Source organism: Argiope bruennichi, chromosome X2, assembly GCF_947563725.1.
Source record: "Argiope bruennichi chromosome X2, qqArgBrue1.1, whole genome shotgun sequence".
NCBI classification, from domain to species: Eukaryota; Metazoa; Arthropoda; class Arachnida; order Araneae; family Araneidae; genus Argiope; species Argiope bruennichi.
This window is the reverse complement of record NC_079163.1, coordinates 59,397,731-59,423,122: the sequence shown is the minus strand read 5'-3', so window position 1 is coordinate 59,423,122 and position 25,392 is coordinate 59,397,731. Positions and strand designations below refer to the sequence as shown.

The window sequence follows — 25,392 nt, the reverse complement described above, 5'->3', positions numbered from 1 at the left end:
ATTAAAGGTTAAGCCATAAGATTTAAAAAACGTTAATTTAAACTAGTGACACACACACGCACACTACAGAAAAATTGACTTCACAATAAGCAAGTTGCAAATTGCTTTTGTATCTTGCATCTAAAATTCAATATTTGGTATTCCTTTCTAAAATATAAAGAGTGTCCATTCTAATCGTGGTCTAATAGTTAATTTCTAAACTATTAAATATAGGCGTATAGCTCCAGTTGCCAATTTTTTAGATTACGCAAAGAATCGTGTTTTATGTTTTAGTCAACAAATTTACTAATGAAAAAATTATTATTGTTATGACAGTTAAATATGATCGAGAGACTGTAAAAATTTAGATGTAATAATCATATTTAAGTATTTTAGGCGCACTAACATTTCAGATAAAAAAAATAACCTCTTCTGCTATCAAAACTGATCGAATTATGAAGCTTTGAATATCACCATGGAATAGTTTTGATTCAAGCATAACGGATTTTTTTTTTGTGTGTGTGTTTAAAATGTTAGCCTGCCAAAAAATATTTTACTAAATATAACTACTAGGACCGGAAGATTGTGCAAAAATTTAGATTTCTTTAGTTTTTTTTCAGCATTTTATTTTCTTTGAAACAGCGTAAAATACAATTTTTAATGTCATTTAAAGCATTTTTCCAGCTGGAAGTATAAGCCTATTTTTAACGATTTAGAAATTAGCTAGCGAGTCAAGATTAGAATTTAAACCCTGTGTATTAGGCAATAACGTCCTAGAATATGCCTAAGCAATTAATGGAAATTCTTCTCTGTAATTAAGATAATCATAGATAGAAATGACAGCCAGAAATTAGTTGGTTATTGGATAATCAAAGATATGCATGAAATAACGAATAAGTATTTTCGTCGAAGAGAACTTACTTCCTCTAAACACACGGTGTATTTTCCTGAAGCCTCCTTTTAAGTGCTTATAGATAGAGCTGTTCATTTTTCAGGCTTTAAAAAATGGGATCACATCAATTGACTGACGATTTGCACAGGAGGCAAAAATATTCTTTGATTAGTCTAATCATCATTAAAGATCATTAGTTATTTTTGTAGTATCGTAAGGCAGTATATTCGATTTGGTATTTTGGTAATAATATAGATTTGGAAGGGGAACAAATAAAGTTTTATGCATTATAATCACTGATAAAAACAATCAGAAGACTGAATGCATTTCCGAATACATATTCTTTTATGAATGAAAGTTTGTTTTGACTGAAAATTTAGCTAGAAATTAGTACTTGTATAATTACACTTTTATGCGGAAAAAGCTAAAAGTTTAGAGAAAAAGTTTTAGGAACCTTAATTCTACAGCTTAAATGTGCTTGTTTAAAAAAATCTAGTAGAACTGATTTTTCAATAATACTAAATCACATATTTGAAGGTTTTTAAGAAGTTGAAAACAATCTGATAGTTAATTTATTTTAAAATATATATCACTTGACACCTTTTTAATAAAAATTAAAATTTTTCGGTCAAATACGAATTCATGATTTAATGCAGTGATATTGTAATTTGTGTAACACTTCTAAAAATAATTCAGTGACAAGTGCAGAATGAAAATGTTACTATTATTGTCAAAGACATGGTGATAATTACTTTTTTGTTGGGACATGACAGCAGATATACAGCAAAAATGCCGTTTTTAACGATAAATGTTGTCGAATTAGGAAAATATTTTCATAGTGCCCAATTTACAAACGTATTCGTATTGGGAAGTATAAAATTTTCGATTGGCAGTTTTTAAACGAAAATTTGAAGATATACAAAATCTGTCTCTGTACTGCATATGATTAAAGGGCTTAGAATGCAACGAAAGTACTTAGGAGGGAAAATCTTGAAAAACGGTTATAAAATCAATGATATAAAAATAAAGAATCATGAATGATAATAACCCACAAAACGTTCTATAAAGATACAATCTATTTTTATGAATAATAACAGATAGTAAGAAGCTTTTTTCTTTAAATCAAATGTTTTACAGAACTTTATGATCACTTTTTTACGATATTATAAAAGCCAAGTCTATCACTATGTCTTTAATGAAAAGGCAGGAATAAATAATCCAGGAGGATTCGTTACGATTATTTAAATATGATTAAAAACTAACTTCAGTGCTTTAAATTATCTTTTGCAAGATTCTTAAAACAGCGATGTTCGAATGATACGAACAATTTTGAAAGTTGAAGCTGGAGTCAATTCATAATTTAAATCCTGCTTTTGAAATTTCCAGAATTTTTTTTTTTTTGAAATTAGAGAGATTAAGTCAGTTTGTAAATATTTTAATTCTTTTAAAACATTTTTGAATGACACTCTAAATTGATTTTATCAATTCAGTTAAAGAATTATTTTTCTTTTCTAGAAAGGACCATTTTTTAAAGGTTCAAAACACTAAAGATGTAGAGTAAATTTGCTCGAATTATAGTAAAAATTTTAATTATTTTATCGCTATTGACGATTCATTAAATATATGCACTTTATTTAAATACATTCAAAGTACATAAATAATAAAGATTTTATAAGAGAATCCTTATGTATAATGTCTCGAAAACTTTTAGATCTCTTTCTCCAATATAGCTAAAAATATACTCTACGTTATATTAACAAGCAATTTGCTATGAATTTTAAAACGCATTATTATTTATGGATAAATATTTAAAAAATAATCATTACTCGAGAAAGTTTAATTAAGTGTTTAAAATTCTCGAGTAAGCAATGAACGTAGGATGAATATACAGAAAAATAACTTCTGTCTAGTCCTTTTTCAAATTCGCGGAAAAAAAACAAACACCAGACAGCTTCATTTTGACATTGTTCATCATACATAAGTTATCATTCGAAAGAAATCAACGTAATTTTAAAGATTTTTTAATTAGAAATTTTATAAGGAATCGCTTATATATTGCAATCAGAGCAAACTTCAAAAATTCTCAATGACACCACTCATTTTTCTGATGAAATTTTAAAATTACATAGAAAATTCTTACCGGAAACCAAATTTCATTTGTCTAAGTCAGTTCGTTTTTAAATTATGAGCGAACCAAATTTATGATTTTTATTCATATCTTGAAGAAATAATATACTTAATGAACTAATTTTTTGTTTGTTTTGGAAGCATAGAATTCTACACATTTTGAGTACATATTTATCATTCATTTATCTTAAATTCGGGCATAAATCGAAAGACAAGGCCACTTAATGGAAGAATGCAAAATTTCAGCTCATTCCAAGTGTACTATTTTGATACTTTAATATTTCTATATTGTCTGTAAAACGATGCATTTAGTGGCGCATGCACAAGTTTCAAAATGTTAGCAGCATTTTATTTGGCATCGAAATACTACTGATCACGTATTTCTTAAGTTTTCCCTCATTGTAATTTAAGAATATATAAAAAATTTCTTCAGCACAAAAAATATTAAATCAGTTTAAAAAAATTATTCTTTTCATTGCCACAATAATTATTAGTTGTTACTTTTAAATGTGAATGATATGTGAAGTCTGTTCTTGTGGCAAACTGGAATTTTCACTCATCGGCTCATATAATGAAACTTATAAGAAATTACTGGAAAATTTTGGAATTTCATATCGTAGTAAATATTGTAATTATGATTGTAATTATTTTATAAATATGCCGACAAAATTATTTCTCTTTATAATAAATGTATAACGAGCTCTATATTTTGTAACAAGAAAACGACTGTGTTTATTTAAAATTATTGATATTTGTTTATATGCTCCATATTTCTTACAAAGGTCACAGATTTCAGAACATAAGTTTGAAGTAATTGTAATCAGTATTATATTGTATATAATCATAAGAATTAGCATCATAAAATCAAAGACAATAAATTAGGCAATAATAAGCAAAATATTATTTCAAAATTTTAAATCTAAGCAAGACCACAACAAAATTGAACCAAATCAAACTACAAAAAGACAACTTTATCATAAAACATCAATAAAATATAAAAGCAAAGAACATACCAGTTGGAACTAAAAATTCTAAAAACTTGTGAAGAAAATAAACCTATCAGTGCGGGCCCACAACGTTGCATTAAATTCAATCTTCCGCGTTTCAATCTGCATAAGCCTATAACGCTTTATCAAAGTGCCTCGTCATCATAAGAAATAAATAAAACGATCTCAGCGCCTTCTATTGAGTTAACAACCAAAATGAAATAAACTAGAAGGCATATGTTTAGTTGTGAAAAAAATATGTTAGAAAATAGATAAATCTTCTCTTATTAAAACTTCTATATAGCAAAAGTTCTTTGGGAAAATCATTAGAAGTTGAGTTTTTAATGAGATTGTTTGTTGTTTCAATACAAGAAATTTTGCTATTATAGATTTTTTTTAATCCTGTTAAATTGTGAGAATCGAATTTTTGACAACTTTAGAGTTTAAATTAGAAAGGTAATTACTAAGTTTCATTACTTTGAAGTTAAATTCATTTCTTATCGTAAAATAAAAATCGTGAATTACGTAAATTTAATATTTCCAAAAATTATGTTGTAACGGAATTAATTTTTATAAACAAGTCAAGGGAATTCCAATGGGGACAGCTTTTTCAAGTGCATTAGCCAATATTTTTTTGCATTACTATGAGAAAAAATAATTAAACATAATTTATTAAACAGTTGGAGATTTATTGATGACTTACTTTTATTATACATAGATAATGCTAATGTTGTTATTGATTGTTATTCAAAAAATTTAAGTTTAACTGAAACGAACAAAAATCAACATAAAACTACCTATTTAGATTTAAAAATAGAAATTTCAAATAGAAAAACTTTAGTAGGTATTTATGGTAGGTAAATACGATAAGAAGTAGGTGTTGTGTAATTTAGTGTCTTTAATTTTATGATACTAATTCTTATCAGCAAAACCTCAATTTCTTAGGATTTTCGGGTCACGAGTGGTCAATATTTTGGACGAAAGTCAGACCCCTCACAGAAAAAAAATCCCTGCCTGAGGGTGACCCTTGAAAAAGTCTTCATGCCAGATTCATCATTTCTTTCTTTTTGGTTCTATTTTTGCCTTTAACTTAATATTTATTTCTAATTTGTTTGTTTTGATAAATTATATTTCTATGTATTATTACGATTCGTAATTTTCCATTGATTTTATTATTCCATTTTTACATTAAGTTGATAAATGTCAATTTCTTTGAATTCATTAAAATGTGTTCAGTAAAAAAAAGCTTTAATGTAAATTTTCATTTATTAAAATTGGATATTTCTAGACATCCTATACAATAATTATTCTCATAACTACAGACACATACATATAGACACACACATACACTTGCATACACTCATACATATACACATTCACGCATACATATAATTACTCCTGTTATTATACTTGCTTTAAAATTTCCATTCATGTCAAACGGAGCAAAATATGTGATGAATAATAGCTTGAAAAGTAGAACATTAATGGAAAATAAATTTAGAATAAATGGATGAACGTTTGGAATGATATTTTGAATTTTGCGTTCCCCGTCTGTAATAAGCACGTGTCCTGTATACGTGTCTTCGCATAATGAATTCTTTCGCAGTCAAAAAGCATTTGTATATAATATTAAGCTGTCGGTAAAGCATAGAAGAAAGCTGATTTACATTTACCAGCGAACGAAATGCACTTCTTTATTATGCTCGCAAAATAAAGTGGCGGATCTCATGTCTATTTATGAGCAGTAAGCAATTATAATAGAAATGGTATATGCTAATAAAGAAATAAAGCTAAAAAAGATTAAAAATCAGTTACTTTCTTCCCTGTTTATCGGTAAGATATTAGTTTTAACACTGAAATTAATATTTCTTTTAAACAATAAAAATATATTGAATTCTATCTCTTTCTCTCATGTAAAAAAAATCTTTTCATTCCGATGCTTTCAGAGTAATGGCGATTCAGGCTCAGACGCAATTTAAACAAAATTTTTAATGCTTTTGAATATTTCTTTGTCGGAAAGAAACTTCGCACAGATATTTGCATTACAAATATTTTGTCATGCATGAAGCATCAGTCGATTTTAGTATGTAGATTGTGATCTTACAAATGCTTTTAAAATGCCACAAAAATAAAAAATACTATTACTGGCGCCCAGACATATCTAATCAATGTATTGGGATTCCTAGGCCTCAAAATCTAAATGTAAGAAAATTCACTCTTACCTGTCGTTCCTGGAACTTCTAAATCAGAAGAATTGAGGTATCCCAACATAAATTAGTTCACATAAGCATCGAAATCATTAATCTAAGCATTCTCATTTTTATCATCTCTTATTTTCTAGACGAGGACATAGGCACAGATAATTATTTATAAATATTTACATATTTCATTTTACGTGCACGAATTCTTTATATAGATACAATTTTCTTTGGTTCCGTTCTTACACTTCATCAACCAAAATTGCACTGAAACTGAAATTTCTGTTTCTGTGGAATCATGGGATTTTTTCCTGATGTCACCATTGCGCGTGCGCAAAAGGGTTATATCATATTATGGTTAAAGGTGGGTTCACACGAGGCTAACAGTTGCGCGCAATTGTTGTCTCTCTGCTATTATACCTGTATTGTTCCCGTGTGAACAGTTGAGACAACGTCGATGGGACAATGGCTAATAATTGTCCCGACGGGACAACCATTTGCCATTGTCCTGTTGCAGTCACGTGATTTTCCTGAAGTAGGCGTGATCTTCTATTGCGCGCAATAGTTGGCTTCGTGTGAACCTACCTTAAGGAAGGAATTTTAGCACTAAGTGTAGAAACGAATCCTTAACAGAAAAGACAAATATATCCCGCCGTAATCATGGTTTATTCCCCAAAGTTTATACTCAGGGTACTTTTTCCCTGTAGAATTTATTCAAGACATCAAAAAAGAGGCACATCATCTTTAAGTATATGTTGCTATCCTTAAAATGGTAATTTTAGCTTTCTTATAAGCTGATTTATAGCATAATAAAGCTGGGCAACTCTTTTTTCCCTCAGTTGTATACCAAAATTTTAGTCAAATTGCTAAACAGATTCGATGGAGTAAAAATCTAAGCTTTAAAGTTCATAACTGATAAGAGAAAAATAAGGCAAAAGAGAAAAAATGGTCTGAAATTTAACAGAAACTAGAATTCCAATAATTGAATTTTTGCTCTCATTAATCGCTTATAAATCTTTCTACAATCTTTCTAATAAATCAAGAATATTTCCAGTTAAAAAATATAATCACTGAAAAGACAATATAGAGCACAATTAAATTATAAAAAAAGACTAAGAAATGCATACGACTTTTAGTTCCTACATAATTTTTTTTCGTGTGGCTATTTAAGCCAAATTTTTGTCAAGTAGCTTCTGAGGGTAAAGACGCCTGAGCACCCGAGGGCAGAAGTCTGACTTCTAGCTCAAATGAAGATAGCACACATACTTGCTTGCACAGCCCCTTTTTACAGGGGGACTCATTCACTCACCTTACAGAGAGAACACAAGGAAGAGAACAACCATGCCCAAACCGGGACTCGAACACAGGACGCCCAGGTCACGGGGAAGACGCGCTACCCCTATGCCAGGACGCCGGCCCTACATTCTATTAATAAAATGTATTAGAATTATTGACGAATTATTCAAATATGAAATTCAACAATCTAGAGAAATAATTCGAATTATTTGGAGTTCAAACTTTATCAGCAAGCCAAATGCCAGAGTAAATAGATTCAATTTAAATAATTTCAAGGAATTTTCGAGATATGTAAAAATCTGAGAATAGATGCCATCTTTATGTCTTGCATTAACTAAGCGTTTTTCATCATGGTGATGTCCAAGACTGGCGTTCAAGGCACATTAACTCAATTTGAAACTTTCTTTTAGAACCAGGATTAATATTTTCATTGTATCTCCAATTTGAATCGATGAAACCTAGTTATTTTTAAATTGAAGTTTTATGAGCGAAAATTCGTTCGTTTTTTTTTTCTTAGTTTGGAGCAATCATATGGCGCATACACAATTAGAAATTTTTATAGTCTCTACCGATTTTTTTTCTGTTGGCATTTATATCTTAGTTGAGATTATCACTTTTTACGCAATTACTTTCCATTTAATGCTCACGTGATTTGATAAATGCAGCCGTTAGTGAATCGATAGATATTTATAACAGTAATATAGAGTATTTACTCATCTGCAAAAAGATAACATATTTCTGAGTTTATAAGAAATCGATTTTGGTGTACACGGACATTACATTGTCATCATGCAGAACCAGCACCTTCTCCTACATAGCAACTATAGTTTTGCCGCTTTCATAGCTGCAATGCATTTTTCATAAGAAAACTGAATTATTACAAGAAAATGTCAGCAAATATTTCACAAAAATAACGATTTGGAAAATAAAAATTCATTCATTTTTATCTTACACTGTATTCATATTTATCCAAATATCGTCGACATGCAGAACAGAACGCCGTCTCATACTCCCGTATCCATAACCATTCTGGTCACTGAACGGTGTGATGGGGCATGTTACGGGAATTTTATTTAAAAACCAAAATATTTACAGTAGAAAAAACAAAACTAACTATGTACAGAATTTACAAGCATATAAGAAACGATAATGACATGAAACCGTTTACAAGGATTGTGAACTTTTAAAAATTAAAGAAAAATTTGGAATAATTGTATGCAGAAAGATACACTGTATGAAAAAACTCATGAATTCTGTGTTCACTTGTTATCATAACATATTTGATGAGGATGCCTTTATAAAAATCAATTGGAAAATAATTTAATTAATAGTAACAAATAGAAACTCTGTTTGATTGATGTTTATGAATGATAATGTATGAGAAAAGACTGTGATGCTTCCCTCCCTTTAATCTTTGTGAGTATGACACTTTTGTTGTTATTGTTTCTTATGGCAATTGCCATGGACAAGCCCGCTGTTACGAAGACAGCGATTTTAAGCTGGTGGAGGAGCGTCTCTTGTTTTTATAGTAGCGCCAACTAGGGCCAAGAGTACGACTTTGCTACTCACGCAACACTCATTCGCTTGCACAGCTTCTTTTTACATGGGGGCACATTCACACATCTCACAGATAGAACAACCATGCCCAAACCGAGACTCGGACCCAGGACGCCCAGATCACGATGAAGACGCGCTACTCCTATGCCAGGACGTCGGCAGTATGACACTTCATGTTGAGAGCTAGGGAGGCAAGAAAATATCTCTATTTTCACTAATAAATTTAATTATCCTATTGATTTTTTGCCTGGAAAGGAAGTTGGTGACGACTCTTTTCAGCCATTCTTGTTCATGGTTTGGCGATGGTTTTTTTTTTTTCATATGCCAAGAGATTGTGAGGATGCATTTCGTAGCATAATGAAGTGCCGTGCCAATCCCACCACAACTGCACTGTTCACTCTCCAGAGTAAAATATCTTGTTATCCCTTCAAATATTGTCGAATGATGAGCAACTCCCGTACTCCCTCTTTCGCGAAGTCTCCGATTATTTTATTTATAATTTATATGATGTTTCAATATAAATTTTTAGGATGCGCACATTTATTTTTTGGATATTTTCCCATATTCTTTGAAAAATGCAAAAGAACCACTCTTTGGATAAAAGTTTTCTTTGGTATTTGTATTTATTATGTAAAACTTACAGGAGATGTTTATTTGAACTGAAGAATTATTTTTCAGGTACAGTTTTCATACCAGATAGTCTTGGATATTTTGTGGGCACGAACTTTTTTGGAGAGGTGGGATTCAAAGTGGGCAGGTGAGTTAAATGAATTATTTAAAATGCTTATTATATAAAAAGACATGACACTGCATATCATTTGAATATCTATTCATATTGAAAACTGACTTGTCGCAACTTTTTTTCTGTAGATGGGTCACGGCAATGGTCTCATTATTTATTGTGGGTGTCTGCGCTCTAATGGTAAGTATAACTGATTTATAATTTCCATTTTGAAGATAGCTGAGAAAACAATTATTTTGCAGAAGATATTTCATTTTCGTAGTTTCTTCCCCTTTACGATTAAACGCAACAAAAACTTACGTTGATGCGCCTTCATATTCACTTTTGCAGAATAACTTACAACCAAGAACTCTTTCAGATATAGGGAATGCTTCCTTTTCCTCCCAATCAAAGTGTTTTAACTACAGCTTGATGAAAATATTGCTTTTTTTAATGACAGAAAATTTATTTCTTATAAATTGCTTCAGTTTACTGAAAAATTGGAAAAGGAAACTGAGGCTTATTTTTCCAAATAAAAATAGACGAGAATACTGTTTCTTTTTTTTTTTTAAGAACAATATTTTCAAGATAGTACACTCTCCTGTTCAAAAAATAAGTAACAAAAACGAAAAGGCGAGGTACACATGCAAAACGGTGAATTAAAACACGCGGTTGATATATGAGACAGAGGTTGCATCGCCGAATGCAAATGGGTAAACAAAATTAACATAAAACGCAATCCCTCAGTTACGCAGTAACGCCTTAAAAAGGGGCTTACCGAACGTATGCTTCAGTTCGCAAGCAGCGCTAATTCTGCAAAATTCGAGATAACCAAAGCGGAGAGCATGAGCAGAAGAAACTATTTTCATGATGAGATGTGTTGGAGGACTTTGGTGTTGTTGCAAGCTGGTGTAAGACAATCTGCTGTTGCCAGAGAACTGAATGTGCCTCGTAATGCCACCCATAGACTGTGGAACCATTATCAAAGGGATCAAAACACCAGTAGAAGACATGGGTCTGGACGACGAAGAATCACCACATCGTCAGACGATAATTCCAGTTACAATGTACCATACGCCGGGGGACACTAACAGCGCGACAACAGACATCACAGCTCTCAACTGCTGCAGGAAGGCACTTATCCAGCCAAACTGTATCGCGCAAACTGCATGAAGGCGGCATATTCGTACGACGACCTGTCGTGTGCCTTTGACCCCAGCGCATGTCAGAGTGCGGTTGCATTGGGCCTGTGAGCATCGCAGTTGGACACTAGAGCAGTGAGGCCACGTCTCTTTTCGGATGAGTCTCAATTTGATAACCAGAACGATTCCTGAAGGGTAAGGATATGGCGAGAGCCAGGGGAACGCTATCGGGCTTCAAACATTGTCGAAAGGGACCATTATAGAATTGGCGGTTTACTTGTCTAGGCAGGCATAGTAATGAACGCTCGAAACGACCTCCACTCGTTAGATGGGGGTTAACTTCACAGCTGTCCAATATCGCGAAGAAATCTTACACTCTCTTGTGCGCCCTTTTATCGCTGCAATAGATCCAGCATAGAGCACGATTTGTGGAAAATAATCTGGAGTGTGAAACCATTCCACAGATAGCGTGTCCTGCTAGATCACAGGACCTAAATCCCATAGGACATGTTGGGAAGATAAACTGTAGATTGAAGTGTGCCTCCAGGCACTCCTCCCCCCCCTCCCGAGCTCCAACAAGCCTTATTACATGAATGGTCATTATTGCCACAACAAGCGATCAACGATATTATTACCAGCATGCTCCGCCGTTGCCACGCATGTATTTCAGCTAGTATGTATCATACCCATTATTATCGTGGGGTTCCCATTGCACATTCTGCCTACCAATTTGGGCTGTCGTGCTGCGACGACTGTAAAATATGCATTTTTGTTCTTCTTTGCTTTATTGTTTGATATGTGATCGAGTAATGCCACACCTACCTAGTGTGCAACTTTCACGCATATCCATTAAATAATTTTTGTTTTATTCCGAGTTTTGCATTTGTTGTTTATTTTTTGAACAGGAGTGTAGTTTTGAATTAGAGAGAATATTTTACTCATATATTCAAAATAAGGAAATTTTTGTTGGAAATTTATTTTTCTGTTGGAAGGAATTAAATTTTTGATGTCTAATTAAATGCGTATTTTACACTTAAAGTGATTAGAATCACTGATTTTTTAAAAAATTTAATGACGATATTACTATTACATTTACTTATTATAAAGAATAGGACACATTTATTAAATAAAACAACAACAAGATTACACATTTGATGAAACACTAAATCAAAATTGCTAGAAATAGGGATACACATTTTTTGAATACTACCCTGGCAAAATATGAACAGTAGACAATTTTAAACACACAATTTAATTAAATTTTTTGGAAGATTTAATAAAATTATTAGCAGGAATCGTCTTCAGATAACTGTACGATAATCATTTAAACAAAATTTATAATAGGAAGTTTCTACAGATAGCTGATAGATAAATTATATTGCACTGGGAAAAAAAATAATTTTCTTTGAATTTCAGTGTAAAATGAACTTATTAAATTTTTTGTATAGAATAAAGAAATACAAGTATAAATATTTAACTTGGAACAACATACAACAAAAGAAAAACCTTTGATAATCAATGCCTTCTTTTTAAATGCTTTCGATAATGCACGAAAACGGAATTAGAAATTAAAGTTCCGAATAACAGCAATGAGATTTGTTTTTAAAGAACGAATAATTCAGGCAACAATCATACAGAAATTCAAAGATTTTTAAAAGGGACAACGAAATTCTTCTAGTAACTTATAAACGGCAACACGAAGTATTTCTGTAGCGAGAAAGTAGAATAAATTAATGAATATTTCATGCAGTAGTGGCTCACTTACACTTGTCAGCTTAGAAATTAGCAATGCTGGGAAAAATATCTGTCAAGAGATTGTAATTTTAAAAATGCTACTTTAATCATAATTAGCTTAAAATTTTTGATTTCAGATATGAAGTTTGTTGCATCTCAAAAATATAAAGTAACCAATATATATGACATAAATTCTTTGCAGTGTTTTCGATGGAAAATGTCTTATGTATTTGGTAAAATGATGATTTAGTAGATAAAAATATCACAACTTTCTCTTTCCCTCACTTCTTTATTCATCCTTTCCGCTCCATAAAACTTGTCTAGAAAGGAATACTGATAACATATGCAATAAATGATCTGTCAAGTTAATCATCTTTTAGATGTAATTCTTAATCATAATTTATAATCTTATAAAAATGTTCATCTGAATAACATTTTAGAAAATTATCCGTGTTCTTATTTTCTTTTTCCCGAAGAGTGACGTCTAATAAAAGAATATGAATATCCAATGAAACAAATGCGTTTCTGTTAAGATAGTAAAAATCAAAATCAAAACTCATAAATGGAAAATGACAGACAAACGATAGTGGAGAGAAAAGACTTAATGAACGTAGGCGAATTTTGAATAAGAGTGTAAAAAGAAGGAAAAAAGTTTGGTGTCTTCGAACCGGAGCTGGTTTGATTGCAGCTTTCATGTCTTTAAATTCGAAAGAGAGAAGGACAGCTTTTAGTCTCCAAAAATAAATAAATAAGTTGTTTGCTTTGTGGACTTTCATAAGCAATTCGCAAACCAACTCCGACTGCATTTCTCTTGCTCGTTGATTCAGTTCCCGCTTCATTTTTACATTTTCATTGCGTTTTTCAATTTTGTCGTTGATTAATGTATTCTAATTAATGTAGCAAAGAGAAAAATAAGCAACGAGCATTGATTTCTCAGTGTGAAAAAGCAAGCAAATAAAAAGAAATGAAAATACAGTTAAAAACATTAATTTCGAGGGAATCTACTGTTCTGCAGCCCTTGCATGGGCGAGCCGCTACCGATTTAATATAAAAATTCCAAAATTGTAAACAAACAAACAAACAAAAAAAAAACACACAAAAAACGAATCTTTAGTCACGCTTAAAGGTATTTTTTTCACTTATACTGCTGTTATATGTCATATTTGTCCATCTACGTTCATGATCAATCAGTGTAAAGTGTAACACCATCAGGCTCGTTAACTAATATACCATGAATTGAAAATTCGCTTTTCCATTTTGTTACAACTCTTGATCTAATGTGTGATTCATATATAACTCAAGATTGTGTGTGATTCAATGATAATTCAAGAAAAATGAAAAATAGGCACATTTAAATAGAAAATACTCTTAGAATTCATTGATGAGGTGGAAAATTAGCTCTGCCTCATTCATACATTTATATCGTCGCGCAATAAACAGTGCCACTTATCTTCCAAATTTTACAATAGGGAAAAAAAAATCCTTAACAATTTATTTAATTTCACATCCGATATGAACATATAATCTCATGCCCATGTCTGATCAGAGCTGCATTAAACATTCTAGGGTCCCTTAGGTAATGCTAATCGTATGGCTTCCTTTTCCCTCACTTTCAGAACCTAATATTTATCAATTTCAATTTAATCCTCTTTATAAGCATTTTAAGTAGCAAATATTGAAGAACTGAAATAACAAAAGGCTTAGTTAAAGATCATTTCTTAGGAAGTTGATTTCAGTATATCGCGTATAAAATTTTTTTTTAACTTTAAAGTAATTTTAAACAAATTTGTAAAAAAAAAATGGCAGAACTTTTCTTAACATGATTTAGATAATATTTCATAACAGGAAGGGGTATTTTTTAAAATTATAAGACCCCACAATCTAGAATGTAAAATAACACCATATCAAAGCTTGCAAATGGCAATTAGGAATGTTATTAGAATAATGTTTTAAAATTAATTTAAAGGATACCTGATTTTAATTTGCATAGGTTTGATTGCGTTGCTTTTATATTTCAATGAAAGCACAAAATTAAATAACTTTCAAAATACCCTCCAAAAATACTGAAGGCTGAGGGTCACTAATTGTATGGCCCCGTAGCAATGGCTTACTTTACATATTTAATAATCCGGCTCTGTGTCTAATGTGAAAAGAATTAGAAATATTCAATATGGATTGCAAAAATTTTAATTTCTTCAACCTCTAATGGCATTTTGAAAATTGAAATTTGTGGTATTGCTTGTTAAATGATGATATACTATTCTCATATAATGTGTCCCTAAAAAATGGAATAAACGTTTATTTTCTGAAGTATTGCACCTGGGAGCATACTTCCAGTTACAAAATTTAATTAATTAAGATATGCATTTGCCTAATTTAAATATTTTAGAAATTGATAATGAAAATTTCAAAAATTATTTTTTATACAGCCACTATAGTATAAAAATGTCAGTAAGGTATTCTTTCTTACATACATTACATTTTTTGCATTCATTACAAAGTTCCATAGTCTCAAAGATATTAAAAAGCAAATTTGTTGACTTAGATCACATTTTAGACCCTCAGACTGGTGTTTGAACCAGTCTTTCAATGTACATTTTATGAATAATATCTACATAGCAATAAGCTATTAAAAGACCAGAGTGCCAGAAAATGGTAATGCATTTATAAATCTTACAAAATCTTGAAAAATGGTGAAATAACTGAATTCTTTACAAAACTTGTTCAAATTAATATTTCCGATATCTATAGAAAATTGCATTCTTCTACCAATACTTACATGCACATGCATACGCATTACGATTATATATAGCATAAAACATCAGTATTTAAAAATATTCCTCGTTCTGAAATATATCGGCCCACGGGAGGGAGGGGGCACATCGTAATTGAGGATGAGAAACTTTTGTCATGATGGTTAGTTCTCGCCACCCCTATGGGTACACGAAAATGTGGGGCTCTGGCTCCTCCCATCGATAACGGAATGTACTTCCTTAGGGAAGGATTGTATCGTGGCCGGTGATTGGCAGTTAGGACTCGACCACAGTTCCCGCCAGTATTGCTGCCGCGACGGTGCTGTCATTCAAGTTTTTCCATGTGTCTTTCGGCGGGTCGGAGTAGTCAGATTGACTGAAATATATCATTACTTAAGAAAACTTAACATCACTCATGTAATTTGAAGAATTCTTTTCTTATTTGGAATCTCTCTTCTCCGAGATATCTTAAATGTTCAGTTTCTCAAGCTTTTCTCTTTTAAGGTGAAGTTATACAGTTGTAAACCAGTCGAAGTGAACAACAGAATGCATGAGTAGAAAATTTCTTTTAAGTCATAATGATTGAATGATAATGCTAATGTTTGTATAGTCGTATGATAGATTTTTTGTATTGAATAAATTATGCATAGTGCATATGCGTGTGCATAGATGAATGCAAGATAAAATTGTACTGACTGATAGTTTTACACTATGGGGGCCGTATAAAAAGTTAATGTTTTTAACTTTTTATTATCAGCTTCCTCTGAAGTAAAATTCATACAAATTCAATTTCATACAATTTTCATACACTTTATTTAATGAAACTTTGTAACTGGAAGTGTATGTCTAGGTGCAATAGTTAGGGAAATAAAAGCTTGTTCCATTTTTGGGACATCCAGTACACGAGAAATAAAAGAATATTTTGTAATACCTGTATGCATTTTGCAAAATCGTAAATGAGGATTATTCTTAATAGTGAGTGATATTGTCAAATGAAAATTCAATTCCCCTCATAAATGTATAAAAAAAGTTGGTATTTTTAAAAACTAACATCTATGCATTTGGGATTAATTTCTTTTTATTGATTTTTTTAGGGCGGAATTATACCTTTTAAATATATTTCTATTCCTGTCGATAAACATCAAAATTGAATTGAAAATAAATTCAGTAAAATACGGCTCTAACAATTCTACAGTGCTGAACAATTTCAAACGAAGGAAATAACTGATTATGGATATTGAATATGTAATATGGCTTTGGGCATGGAGATTAGTTTTGCACATCGAGAATTCTTTATTCGAATCTATTTAGATTCAGCGATGCGAGATAAGAAACCAAATGTATTTCCGAACGCACTCAAATTTATTGTATTCTCTGAATCTTATTTTATTTTTTCTTTCTCAGTCATCCAATAGCACAGAGCCGATAAGCGTCTGTTTATAACAATAGACTCGGTTGACATGGAGAGCATTTTTTTCATTATCTTCTTAGTTTCTTGTGTCAAGTTCATTTCTTCTCAAGCATTCAAAAAATTCGAATGAGTTGTTTTCGTGATCTCCGTTTAAATAAATATCATATCAGAATATTCAGGAAATTATTTTCATTCTTGTCATTGGTTGTTTTTCAAAGGGATTTGTAAGGTGGGAAGTTTTCATATCTGTTGAATCGTCAGATTACAAATTCGTTTTATTTATTACACTTGTTTTGTTAAGAAGCAATTTTAGAAAGGTAATACATTCAAAAATATGTTGCATGTCTATTATTTTGAAGAAATAATATGAAGACTATCTATCTCTTTAAAATGAAAATAAAATGTAATTTTTTAAAAACTCTCGTAAATTTTTCTAGAGAAGATTTCAAGGAAGGAAAGCTATTTATTTTTATCTGTAGAATATTCAAATGGCGAATTCGAATTTTATTTTTAGGGCATCTAACAAAAGCAATTTTAAAACGAGATACTGGAAATTATGTCAAGCGCTTAGTATTTTGAAGTATTAGAATATAAACCGTCTTTTTCTTTCAAATGACATATTTTTTATGCGTTTGACATATTAATATATCACTTGACATATAATGTAAAAATTAAGCCTCACGTAGCCTATCCAGTTCAAAAGAAGCGGCAGTTGGGGAGGTATTGGGGGTTTAACATGTTCATGATAGACAGTCATACCTGTTTTTGTGCGGTAAATAGGGATCACGTAAAAGAAACCGGGCAAAAAATATTCAGAAACTTCATAAATATCTATAACAAAATTTTGTACAGCATATTAAAGAAATTTTTCTTATGCGATGGAAAGGGAATGCATAAAAAAACTCAATTAGAAAATCTATCAAAGATTTACGAAATAGCTAGAAAGTGCTATCCTAACAAAATAAATACTTAAATTACACATGAAAACATTTAGAAATGTCTCACTTTAAACATGGAGATTATTTTAAAATGCACATAATTTAGTATTAATTGTCTTAGTCCAAAAAGCGCATCTTCTAGTAATGAACTGGTTCATAATCGCCACTTGATGATGTACAATTCTTGAGTGTGATACTCTTCTATTGTTTTCGTTTGTTGCACAGTAAATAGATTCATTAATTTTAATTATAAGTTTTTGTATGGCTTTTACAATGGATTCACTTGATTTAAAATCCTTACCAACATGTGTGGATCCTTCACTATATCTATATAGAAATCTATTTAATATAGAAATTTTTGTTCCTAATGCGTTTTTCTTATCACTTTTTTTGGCTATAATTATTAATTTCAAGGGAGTATTTATGTTCAAAAATAAAATAAAAAACTATATCTAAATAAAAAAAATTAATTTACCTTCAATTTTACCATAAAATGAATTCTTAATGGTTAAAAGATGTGTGTGTGCACTTCGAAGGCTCGTAGTTAACTGATGCTGCTACTTGGTGTAATATGTATGTACATATTGGAATTGGTTGATGTAACATATATATTATAAGTATTTTAAAACAATTTCGTTGCCTAAGAGAGAGAGAGAGAAGACACTTTGAATTTTTAAACTTCGCTTTTATTCCATCCCGGAAGGCATAATTTATGTACAAGAAGCGCGGACAAAATGGCGTCCGTTTATAAGCGATACAAGAGCAGAAAAGAGCGAAAAAGAAATCCCCAGAAATATTTATCCTGATGATAATATACTGTGAGATTCTGATAGGAATTTCTGTACGTGTGTAGATTTAGGTAAGGGAATTAATTATAGGGATCTTTTAAAAGAATTTGTTTAGATCGGTCAATTTTTATTCTTTCACTCGGAATGTGCGAACTTGTCGATTTCAGGAGGTGGAATTGGATATGGAAATAAGAGAACATTTTAGAATGAAGTTAATATGGGCTAAATTAAGATAAAACTTTGGATATTAATTAGGATTTAATTTAAATTTTAAAATATCATTACATACCTTATATATATATATATATATATATATATATATATATTGTATCAATGTATATATGTACAGAGATAGAAAAAATTACAACCAAGTTATAATGCCACATATATTGCACAAAACAAATCCCACACAGGCAAACTCGCACAGAAAAAGATAACACAAAAACAGGTTTGACTGTATCTCTCCCATGGGTTATTCTATAAAAGCGTTTTGCTTTATTGGGCGAATCTGCCTGATGAAACATTCAAGCGTGGTTGCCACGGTGATACATGTCGACTAATGAGACTACAGTGAGAGTCACCAGTGGTAGCCTAACTCTGGTAAGCGCCATTTAGATTCTGGTTCGGCCCAAGTTGGTACTTGGGTACTTGTGGTTAGTCAAAATCTGATCAGTGGTGACATTTCCATGGCTCTTATCTTTCCTAAGCTTCGAGTGATGAGCTTCTGGCCAACGCTGAGGGATGATGTGATTATCTCTCTTTTGTGGGTGGAGGGGGGGCATTACCCTTTAAAAAAAGCTATTTTCACTGTGTTTAATTTACAAATTTTCTCGTACTGAGAAGCATAATATTTTCGAATGACTTTATTTTTAATTAAAAATTGAAAGATTATATTGTCAGCAGGATACACGGGTATAGCGCATATTTATAAAGAAGTTTGAAAATAATGAGAGCTGAAAAGTGAAAAGTTTGAAAATCATTCAAAATTTTTAGAAATATAAAAGAATATACATAAATTAAAAGAAATAAAACGGGTGAAAGTAGATTTTCATATAAAAAATACTAATTTTCTTCTTTTTTAAGTATTACCGACAGCCTAATAACCAAAAGAATTTCATACTTGCACCCGATAAAAACAGAGAATTAATGATAAAATCACGGTAATAACATATTCAAAAATGACTTGTAATTCACAGATGAATGGAATAAATAGGAATTGTTACTTTATTTGATAATATATTTTTATTTTTATAAGTTTATTTGTCGAAATTATTTCACTATTCCACACCACAATCAAGTGCTTGAAATTGCAAAACTTCATAAAAACCCACGAAGTGGAAACCGTGCAACTATACTTCCAAATACTCTTTACAGATTCTATAACGTGAACGCATGGCACTAATTCTTAGAATCGGAAAGAATAAAAGGGTTAAGAAGAAGTGAGGGTACATCTGAAAGACAGATTCTTGGGTACCTCGAGATTGGGACACCCGTATTAACTTTAGAGGTAACAGAAATATGCGAAATATGCCTACTTATTAAATATTATTTACACATTGGAAGGAAAAATTTAACGCTCTTTTGATGCCGAAAATCTAATTAGATCCTTATAAGGCTATGCCAGTTTAATTCCTTAAAAAATGATGCCATTAAGCACCCCAAATCTGTAATTCTGATCTCATTGAAAGTCTCTTTCAATAAAAAAATGAACTATATGTTTTAAGTCTTAAGTATGCATACAACATAATGTCCAAGCCAATGGAGTGAACAGGGAAAAAAAAAATCACCATTATTTAAATATAAGAATGCAATATATTTATATATTTCGCATGTTGCTACAGAATGAATCGAAAGTAATTTATGGCATGTGTCGGATCTTTTGCCATATCAAGACTCAAATTTTAATTTTTCGCTATGTTGCTTTTATTAATTATTATTTTCGTTTTCTTTAAATTTTCGCATGCGTTTCATTTTACCTTTCTTCGACTCTTCGTTTTGTAAGCCTTGAAGTGTTCCCTTCTGGAGTACAAGAATTTCATTGTTGCAATAAAACTGTTTAGATAAATTGTTTGAAAAATAATTACTTTTTCTAGTTCTCATAAATCTCATAAATTCAGTATTTAGTTTAGTTATATTTACCTCCCACTTTAAAAGAACACTAGGATTATTTTGGGACGGACCTCGTAATTTTGAACCACGGGGAGATAACGAGGACGACACCTGAACTGGCGCCCCCTCTCCAAGCTTCCACACCATGGATTTAACGTACACCAGGCCCGCTTACACGACGGTTCTTCGGTGGAATCGGATCTCGAACCTGAAGCCCTCCGGTTCCGAAGCCAAGACTTTACCACTAGATCACCGCGGCCCCGGAAATTCAGTAAATTTTAGATTAAAATCTATATTTTTGAGGATATTAGTATAAAAACATTTAAAACGTGTCAGAATCAAAAATAGCAGAAAATTATCCTGTATGCAAAAATTAGAACTGTATAAAGTTTGACAATATTCATAAAACTTTAAAATGTTTTAAAAAATAAATTTTATAAAACTATAAGATAAAGATATTTCCACAAGATTAATTAACACTATAAAATTAATTAGCAAACCAATAATTGATTTAAAATTGTTTATTTAAAGCAAGGCTGAAATTTTCGAGCTTCACTGGACTACAGAAAAATAGAAATCGCAAAATTTTGCTTTAGTTTAAATACATACTAGTAACATACGTTGCTGCGAGCATTTATTTCAAATATGGTTAATTATAACCATGGAGCGACAGAGATTACATGAACAATTTTTAAAAATTCTGCTCTAAATTGGGAGTTCTTAAAATCTTTCAATTTCTTGCCTCTTTAAAAAAATCCTTTCCTTTTAGAAATTAGAATTAAGAATAAATTCAATTGAACAATTGAAATTTTGATAAAGTTTGTATAAAACATGTTTATTTTATTAAATAAATTAAAATAGAATATTCTTTGCCACGTTCACTGCAGTTTCACGCCAGATATTCGAAATAACTATAGTAGAGAAGGCATTGTCTAATCAGAAGATTCGGTGCAATTGGATAGTAGATGTGGAACACAAACTAGTCAACGCAGCAGGCGCTGTGTTAAAGATTGATAAAGTATGTTTTTAAAATGAGTCAAAGGGTAAAAATCAAAGACATAATCAATCACTCAGAAACAGTCACTTATTACTCTGTCTGGCATCATTTAAGAAAACCATGATGAAGATGAAATAAAGTATTCATTATTTACTATAGTAGAGAAGGCATTGTCTAATCAGAAGATTAGGTGCAATTGGATAGTAGATGTGGAACACAAACTAGTCAACGCAGCAGGCGCTGTGTTAAAGATTGATAAAGTATGTTTTTAAAATGAGTCAAAGGGTAAAAATCAAAGACATAATCAATCACTCAGAAACAGTCACTTATTACTCTGTCTGGCATCATTTAAGAAAACCATGATGAAGATGAAATAAAGTATTCATTATTTACTATAGTAGAGAAGGCATTGTCTAATCAGAAGATTCGGTGCAATTGGATAGTAGATGTGGAACACAAACTAGTCAACGCAGCAGGCGCTGTGTTAAAGATTGATAAAGTATGTTTTTAAAATGAGTCAAAGGGTAAAAATCAAAGACATAATCAATCACTCAGAAACAGTCACTTATTACTCTGTCTGGCATCATTTAAGAAAACCATGATGAAGATGAAATAAAGTATTCATTATTTAGAATTGTGTTTCAAACAAAATTCAAAAGCATTAGATTCATGAGCCCTAAATGTAAAAAATTGATAGTTTTTCATTATTTTTAGAAATTTTCATAATTTATCCATTTTTTAAAGTTTTAGTCAGACAGCAAAGGTTATAAAGGGAATAAATATAATTTATCAAATTCGGATATGACCTTCAAATCTAGCAATCCTTCAAAATTAATAAAAAAATTATCTGAAACTATTTTAATATATATTTTTATTGAGATTATGCACCAGAATGAATAAGTGTATTGATTTCATCATCACTATCGTCTTGAACAGGAGTTCAATCGCACTCATTCTATTAAATCGTATCCTTGTTTTCCTTCAAAATTGAGTTTGACTGCCTCGTTTTTAAATGTGTCCGGGAACAAGTTTTCTTATGTGCTTTCTATCATCCAATGTCACAGCCAACATCAATGTTTCACCATATACATAAAAATGCATTTCCATCACAGGGTCAATAATTTTAAGACAGTTTTCGAGATCGTAATGAATTATTGCAATTGTTTTACAGATATTTTTTTTTTGGGGGGGGCATCTGGACATTGTACTCGTTCACCAAGACACTGTAGCATATATAACCCCAGAATAACTTCAAAAAATAGTTTCATTTATTTTGAAAGTTTTTTTTTGTCTTTCTTTCAAATAAATCTGAATATTGGTGCTATTGCAACAGAAACGTAAACAGCGAATTCTTCAATGCTTTCCCCAGATTTTATGACAATTGAAATATCGAGAATATACTAATGATCCCTGACGAGTGTGCTGGTATGGGTATGTTATGTTAGATTTCTCTCATAAATCAAGTAGAATCTGGTAAGAAGAAAAAGGTTATGAGAAATATTTAAGGGACATTAAGATGTGTTTTCTGTTCATTTTTCTTACTTGCAGTATTTTCACTAAAATATTTAATTTTAAAGCTTAGTTTTGCACTATTCCAACCACAAACACAATAAACGAATAATTCTTAAGACCTCAATTACCTGCTGCGATGCATGTACGTTGACACGATGTGGGAAGATTATAAATTGTTATAAGAATTTAGTTTACTTATATTAACGTCCTGTTTCAAAGCAGCACTAGGGCTGTTTTGGAAAGGACCTTATAATTTTGAACCACGGTCAGATGACGAGGGAGGCGCCTTAGCTGGCACCCTCTCTCCAAGCTGCCACGCCGCACCGGCGGGGGGAGGCGTTTGACCCCGATGGAGTTAGCGTGCACCAGTCCCGCTTGCAAGGCTATTCTTCGATGGAACCGTATCTCGAACCTGAGACCCTCCGGTTCCGAAGCCGAGACCTTACTACCACGCTAACGTAGCCCCAATGATTATTAGAAATGAAAATTCATATTAAAGCAACTTCACGCATTTTTTTTTTTGCCATCTTTGTAAGACACTCGTAATTGGACGTTATAAAATAATTTTAACAGTTTTTATTTACTTTTGTCACGTTGAATACATAAAAAATATTCAATAAACAGAGAAATTCCAAAAACTAGTAAAAATTAATCAATTTTTGCTATTTTTTACTACATTAAGATTTTAGGAATACTGAAAGATATCAATTTTATTGCTTTTGTTCCTCAATTCTCAAGAACTTCGAAATTTTCCACAGTATAACGAATTGAGAGGGAAAATAATCGATTTTTTCCCCAGAATATCAGTAATACCTGATCTTCTAGCTGCTGATTCTTTAAAACGTTATTCATAAGCAACATTTGCACTACATGTAACATAATTCAATTGTAGCTAATCAGGATTTTAGTTATGCAAAGAATGAGTAAAATAAAAGAGAAAAAATATTCATTTTCAGATATTTTTAGAAACAATTTTTTTCATTGCAGCATCAGGAATTACATAAAGGAAAATAGAGGTTTTGCTTGATCGGTATTATGTCAGAGCAAAAAAATTGCATCGATATAAATGCTTCGCATTTTAATTATTGCGTTTCTGATAGAAAACTCGATGAAAAATGAACTTTTTTTATTGTTTCCTACGAAATAATCTTTTTCCATCAAATAAAATCCCCCCCTTTTTTTTTACATTAGCAGGAAATTTTATAATATTGTATTCCAAATTAGTTCTGTCGTAATTCTTCGAACTGTCAGTTCAAATCAATATATTATTGGATAGATGCTCAGTTTTATCTCAATCTATGTATAAAAACAAAAAGGGCAAACGCATTAAAACGTGTTCAGGTAATTTGTGTTTAAAATTAGTTGACATTCTCTAGGCATTGTCACGGAATTTTATACAACTGAATAAATAGTCTTATTCTTTTTAAATATTGCGAGACTTGTTAATGAAAAAAAAACGTACAAATAGAATTTATGTTTTAAATTATTTAAAAAAATGCAATATTTTGTTAAAAATATTCAGTATATCTATTTTAAAATCAAAGATATTTTTAGATTGATATATGTTTCAATAATAGAGTTTAAATATTTGTTGCATTTGAATATAAGTAAAAAATCGACCTTTTTTTTTTCTTCAAAAATGTGAATAATTGAAGATTTTGAATTTGAAATGAAATTTTCATTTATTATATAAAATACAAGGAAAATATATTTTAAATTTCTCCATAAAAACTGGAACTTTTCCCATTAATCTCTTGCTAGGACAACGCATCTGTAATTCCGAAACTTTTACTTCTGAAAATAATTTGTTGATCAGGTTTCGCTTGGACATAAATTTTCATTTACATTGTTAGGCCAATATAAGAAAGTTCCGATGAACCTAATATATAAGTTCACTAATCCCTTAAATGTTATTGACAACAAATGAATTAATATCCTACACTTACATTTGTTCCCTGAGGAAATAGCGCAAATATTTTCATTAGAGAGAAGAAAGGGAATTTCTTCTACGTGGGTGAGAGAAACACGAAAGAGCTTTTATTTTTATTATTTATTTTTTTGAATGTGTTGATTCTTTCGTGGAGCAACAACAAGTTATTTTCAGCTACAAAAATTCAAGAGCTTATTAGTTTAAAATTTCCATTGCTCGAAATTCGCTGTTTATATTTAAGATCCTATAAATGCTATTGAAGAATTTTTTGCAAATTTTTGTGAAGATAATCTTAGAAAAATTAGTTAGTTTGTATTTCTGG

General features: G+C 31.0%; 1 protein-coding gene across 1 annotated transcript in view; it reads left to right on the top strand.

Moving 5' to 3' along the window:
* LOC129959786 (synaptic vesicular amine transporter-like) overlaps positions 1-25,392 on the top strand; it is a 79,335-nt gene that overhangs the window by 25,174 nt on the left and 28,769 nt on the right. Inside the window, exons 10-11 of the mRNA XM_056072678.1 lie at positions 9,714-9,792; positions 9,906-9,957. Coding sequence (XP_055928653.1) covers positions 9,714-9,792; positions 9,906-9,957 — 131 coding nt within the window. The remainder of the gene's footprint in view (positions 1-9,713; positions 9,793-9,905; positions 9,958-25,392) is intronic.